This window comes from Microtus ochrogaster, chromosome 7 (assembly GCF_000317375.1).
Source record: "Microtus ochrogaster isolate Prairie Vole_2 chromosome 7, MicOch1.0, whole genome shotgun sequence".
Taxonomy (NCBI): Eukaryota; Metazoa; Chordata; class Mammalia; order Rodentia; family Cricetidae; genus Microtus; species Microtus ochrogaster.
In genome coordinates this window covers 4,375,092-4,380,968 of record NC_022014.1, presented here as the reverse complement: position 1 = coordinate 4,380,968, position 5,877 = coordinate 4,375,092, and the positions used below count along the sequence as shown (strand labels likewise).

The window sequence follows — 5,877 nt, the reverse complement described above, 5'->3', positions numbered from 1 at the left end:
GCTCTGGATTACAAAGGGATGACGTCACAGGTGAGAGTGGGCTCTGGATTACAAAAGGATGATGTCACAGGTGAGAGTGGGCTCTGGATTACAAAAGGATGACGTCACAGGTGAGAGTGGGCTCTGTATTACAAAGGGATGACGTCACAGGTGAGAGTGGGCTCTGGATTGCAAAGGGTTTGGGAAAGAATTTGAACAACAGGATTCGGGAAGCAATGGGATCACATCAAATAGTTTTGCATCCTAGACATATTCCTGGATGCATGGGGAAGTGGAATCTCGGAGAGAGGGAAAGAGGCAGGAAGTGGCCAGAGAGTCCAGGTAAGAGAACATGGGAACTGCTCTTGGAGGGGCAGATCTGAGGGAAGTCAGAACAGGCCCAGCCCTGGCTGTCCTGGAACTTGCTCTATAGACCAGACTGGCCTCAAACTCCCAGAGATCTGCCTGCCTCTGCCTCCCGAGTGCAGGGATTAAAGGTGTGCGCCACCACACCCAGTTCTGGATTCTTGCTATCTGTCTTCAGCTGGTCTTGATTTCGCAATCCTCCTGCCACAGCTTCTCAAACGCTGAATTACAGATTTGTGCCGTCACCCTCAGCTCCACCACATCCGGCACGTATCTATTTAAGCAGAAAGAGTCATCACTTCTAGGAAACCTCCCCTGACCACGAAAGTCAAGCTGAGAAGGCTATCGCATCACTGTGCACAGTGGTGACAGTCACCCTTCTGCCTAAATTGATGGGGTTTGAGCTTTTACATTATTGCATCTGTGAGCTGGGCACTTGACGAGGCAATGTTTTTGCTTGCTTGCTTTTCTTTCTTTCTTTCTTTCTTTCTTTCTTTCTTTCTTTCTTTCTTTTTTTTTTTTGACAGGGTTTCTCTGTGTAGCCCTGGTTGTCCTGGAACTCACTCTGTAGACCAGGCTATCCTTGAACTCACAGAGACCTGCCTTTTTCTGCCTCCCAAGTGCTGGGATCAAAGGTGAGTGCCACCACTGCCTGAGTTGGGCACTTGAAAGGCCTCTGTAGTGGTGATTTTGTATTGATTTGGTTGTGCCTATTGAACTGCCCAAACAGCAGCCCAGATGTGGCTGTGAAAGTGTTTCAGAGATCTAACTAGGATCTGCTCTCACCAAAGCAAGCCACCCCAGTGCAGAAGGACCATATCCATTCAGCCCTAGGAACAGACACTGAGGGTTCTAGGAGGGAAGAAATTCTGTCTCAAGACAGAAATCTACCTTGAATTTTCCTAGTCCTTTACAAATTCTGGCCATGATAATCCCCACAATCCCCATGAGCCAACTCCTCAGAGCAAATCTCTTCGAGGACAGCCTGGGATAAACAGTGAGCTCAAAGCCAGTCTGGGCTACAATAATGAGGTCAAATCTCAAAAACAAAAGCAAAACTCTCTTTTTAAATGCTTTTTAGGGGTCTGGGAGGGGCTGGGGATTGGAGAGGCAGTTTAGTGATTAGGAGCACTGTCTGCACTGCCACAGGATCCAGGCTCAACTCCCAGAAACCACATGATCCATCACACCATATTTAATGCCAGTTCATCATCCTCTTCTGGCCTCAGAGGCACCAGGCAATGCACCTGGTACACAGACAAACATGCAGATAAAACACCCATACACATAAAATTAAAATTAAATCAACTTAAAAAATATTTTTTTTGATTTTCTGCAATGCAAGCTCCCACTATGTAGCCATGGCTAGACTCACCATGTAGAGCAGGCTAACCTCAAATTCACAGATAGCCACCTGCCACTGCCACCTGAGTTCTGGGATTAAAGCTGTGTGTTACCATGTTGGGCAGTGTGGTGTGTGTGTGTGTGTGTATGTATGTGGTGTGTTCTGAGCCCATAGATGCCGGATAAGCAGCACACCACTGTAGTACATGCTTCCAACTTCTCTGGGGGATCCCTGACCGACACAGCTTTCACCAATCAATTAACTTAAACCTAGTTCTTCAGCACAGAGAGATACAAAGAGGGAACCACTCTGAAGATGGAAACTTTTACCTTGTGACCCAAAAGTCCAGGTCTCCTCATCATCGAAGTGAGTGTCTCCAGAGATGGGGTGCTCTCCAGGGAAGAAGGCATGAGCCAGGGTGCCACCGGGTCCATCAAAGGGGTAACTGTCTTGGTGGTAGCCCCGGGAGAAATGGATAAGGATGTCGGGCTCCTGATGCTGAGAATCCACCTCCTGGAAGGTAAGGCCTGACTCAACAGCCCAGACAGCCAGGGCGTAACTCATGAGGGCCCGCACGGTCGACTGGCTCAACTGGTAGCTCTCAGGGAAGGACTGGATACTGAGGAGAGAGGAGGAGAGCCCGTGGCTGTGGAGGTACCGGCCAGCCAGGCAAGTCTGGGACCTGGTCAGCAGGTCGGGGAAGCAGAGGAACCAAGACCTACCTCCATGTCAGGGTGCGCTTCTTCCATACACTGCCACTCAGAGCATAGCGACGTCGGCGCCTGACCAGCCCAGCAGCCCCGAGAATATCAGGCAGGGAGCAGCGGGGCTTATGCATGGCAGCTACTGTTTCTGTGTCTGTGGGAGACAGGCGTGGCGAGTGATAGGACAGTCTGTCATCACGGTACCCACTAACTAAGAAATTGACTCAATAGAGTTGAAAAGTTAGCTCAACACTTGAAGTCACTGGCTGCTCTTCTAGAGGGACCTGAGTTCAAGTCTCAGCACCCACCTGGTGGCTTACAATAGTCTGTAACTCCAGTTTTAGGGGACCTGACACCCTCTTCTGACCTCTATGAGGCATAGACAAACACACAGGCCAAACACCCGAACACATAAAATAAAAATAACTAAATGTTTAAAAAAGAAAACAAATGGCCCAAACCCAGACAGTCACTGGGAAAGTTAGCTCAAGCCAGGCGCCCTCTCTACCTGACCATGGGTGGACTGGCCACCATAGGAGGCACTTACAGGCTTAAGCTGGGTCTCTTGTACCCCTTCCCTGGCCCCAGCTGGCGGATGCTGAAGGAAGGTACCCCAAAGGTGGAAGGGGTTGTATTCGTATGTCTATAGGGTACGCAGTGCGCCTGGGAGTGGAGACCAGAGGGGGCAACCTTGGTGTCCTTCCTGTGCTGTCAACCTTGGTGTCCTTCCTGTGCTGTCAACCTTGGGTTTGTTTGCTTGCTTCACTGACTTTGGTTTTCTGAGACAGGATCTCTCACATGGTCCAGAACTCCCCAACTAGGTTAGGTTACACTGGATCTGCATCTCAGCCTCCACAGGGCTGGGATCACAAGGCCACTCCACCAGGCCCCTTTTCAGCTGGGTTCTAGAGCCCAAACTCAAGTCTTCAAACTTGTAAGGTGAACACTTTACCAACTAGGTCCTCTCCTCTTTCCTTTAAGACCAGAATCCAAAAGACTGTGCTCTCCCCTTAAGGCTGTCCATCACTCTTTTTTTTTTTTTTTTTTTTTACTTTCTCTCCTGGTTTTTCAAAAAAAAAAAAGGTTCCTCTGTGTAACTCTGACTGTCCTGGAACTTGCTCTGTAGACCAGGCTGGCCGTGAACTTGAACTCAAGAGATCTGCCTGCCTCTGCCTCCCAAATGCTGGGGATAAAGGCGAGCACCACCACCATCCCGCCTAGCTTAAGTCCTCATGGGATGCTGATCAAAGTCTGAAGACCAGCAGGGGTCTTTAGTCTGCAGCACCTTGCCATCCCTTCTCACATTAGGCCCATCTGTAACCCCCCTTTCTAGCACCTCCCCTTTTCCAGGAGTCATTTCAGCTTCAAGTGAGGTCAAACTGCGTCTCACTGGTAGCAATAGCAAACAGTAACCAAGAACATAGTGACGTCATACTCTGTTCTGAGCTAAGAAGGAACAGGGAGGGAGGGGTTTTTTCCTTGAAGATTCTCCAAGTTCCCTCTGTCTTTCTATTTAACTCCACAGGCAAGCCCTTGCCTCTACCTTCAAAATATACTCTCTGCCACATCCCCATCCCTACTTCCCAGCACCACCTGCAAAAGGCTCCTTCTGGTTCTCCACCCACCCTCCACTCCTCATCAACAGACAAAAGAAGCTTAAGATCAAACCAGAACCGAGCAATATGGCATGGCCACTGTTTCCCAACGACCCATTCGGTGAAGCTAAAACAGGAAGACTGCATGTTCAAGAGCAGCCTAAGCAACACAGAGAAGAACACCTGCCCCCACAAAAACAAAAACCTGAAAGTCAGATGAAGTTAACTCCCTCCTTCCCGCCCTGCTCCCCTGGTTTCTTATTATACTTGGAACAAACCCACCGGCTAGGTGCAGACTCAGGCTGAGGCAGGAGAATCTCAAGTTTGAGGCCAAGCTGGCACCATTTGAAATCATTTTGCATATTGATGTTCTTGGTCTGTTTCTTTCTCCCTAATAATGCCAGCTCCAGAGAGTGTGGACCAGACCTGTTCCATCCCTGCTGCTACATCAGAGCCTGACAAAGCCAGGACAGGATAGCTGGATGCCCACAGACCTCCAAGGTCTGCAGCGTTCGCTGCAGTTTAAAGGCAGAGGCAGGACTGCCCCATGCCTTAGTGGCCTACCTACCCATTTGACCTGTCTCAGGCAGGCCGGCAAATCTCTGCATGACTTTGATCGCATCCTCCAGCTTCTCAAGGCTCTGCAGCTGGGCTTGGGAAGGATCAGCCGGCGGCAGGTAGCCATAGCGAGTCAGCCAGTCCTAGGGCATAGGAGAGGAATGTTAAAACCCTAAGGGAATGGGGCTTTCCCTTCTCACCGTTATTTGAAAAGTCCAACCCTCTAGGGAATCCAGAGCCAGAGCTCCTAGACCTGGATGATAGAACCCACCTCCCTTATACATACAGCCAGGGTCCCCACCCCCCAGCTCTGGGTTTGTCGTCTTTATAGACGCAGCGGGTGAGGCCCCAGTTTCCCAATTTAGTTCCTTTCCACAGTTCCGAATCCCAGTCACCAAACCTCCAGATAGAGCCAGCAATCCAGGGGCCCAAGAGCCCATCCCCAGACACTCTTCAGGACATTTGAATCCAGCCCCCTCTTTCCTTCAGACCCAGGAGTCCGCCCTACCCCTTTCCTTTTACAGGCTCTCTATGATCCCAGGAGCCAGCGGACCCGAGCTCACCACGCCCAGGCTCACGTCCTGCGCCCTGGGAGTCCCGTGCACAGGCTGAAGCAGAAAAACCAACAGTAGCACCAGTAACCGGAGATCGAGCGCCTGCAGCCTCATAGCGCGTTCAGCTTGGTCCGAAGGGACACTCTCGAAGGGGCCCCGACTCCGTCCGCCCTGGGGGTCTGGAGGTACCCGGCGAAGATCAAGGGAGCCGACACAGGGTAATAGAGATGGGCAGGAGAAATCCGGGATCCTAGGAGACACAGCAGGGGCTGACAGGCGATAGCAGAAAGTCGAGGTGGGGCTGGGGGTCCTGGGAGCGTGGAGAAGGCACAGGAGGGGACAGAGGTCCGATAAAGAGGTCTACTAAGGGGACCTCTCCTGTCCCCCGGCCCCCTGGTGCTGTCCCGGCCTGGGTGCTGCGCCAACTGCCCCACCTGCAAGTGAAAGCCTGGATGGGGCGGGGCTCACCGCAATAAGTGCTAAGGGCGCGTCGGGGAAGTAGTCCAATCTTCAATGTCCAGCACGAAGGGGAGGACCAGGGGTTCAAACCAGCCCCCGCCCCTCCACGCTGGTCATCACTGGGCTGCAGGGACTCTCCGGCGAGCTCAAGGACTAGAAGTGGAGCAAGTGGTCTGATGTGTGGTCTCCGTCAAAAGTTTCTGTTCCCAGATCCGTGGGTTTCAGGACTTCAGGAGCAGGCCTTGCTTCTGCTTCCTTAGGATCGTGAGCCGGGGGAGGGGTGGCCGGAGCTCCCCTCCTCCCACGCATCCTGTTGC

General features: G+C 51.8%; 1 protein-coding gene across 1 annotated transcript in view; it reads right to left on the bottom strand.

The window, feature by feature from the left end:
* The window catches only part of Mmp25 (matrix metallopeptidase 25), a 13,305-nt gene extending 7,665 nt beyond the window's left edge, over positions 1–5,640 (bottom strand). The window contains exons 1-5 of the mRNA XM_005349216.3: positions 5,570–5,640; positions 5,111–5,351; positions 4,558–4,690; positions 2,413–2,548; positions 2,020–2,309 (exon numbers count right to left, since the gene is read on the bottom strand). Of these exons, the coding sequence (XP_005349273.1) occupies positions 2,020–2,309; positions 2,413–2,548; positions 4,558–4,690; positions 5,111–5,215 (664 nt within the window). The 5' untranslated portion in view covers positions 5,216–5,351; positions 5,570–5,640. The remainder of the gene's footprint in view (positions 1–2,019; positions 2,310–2,412; positions 2,549–4,557; positions 4,691–5,110; positions 5,352–5,569) is intronic.
* Positions 5,641–5,877: the final 237 nt, after the last annotated feature.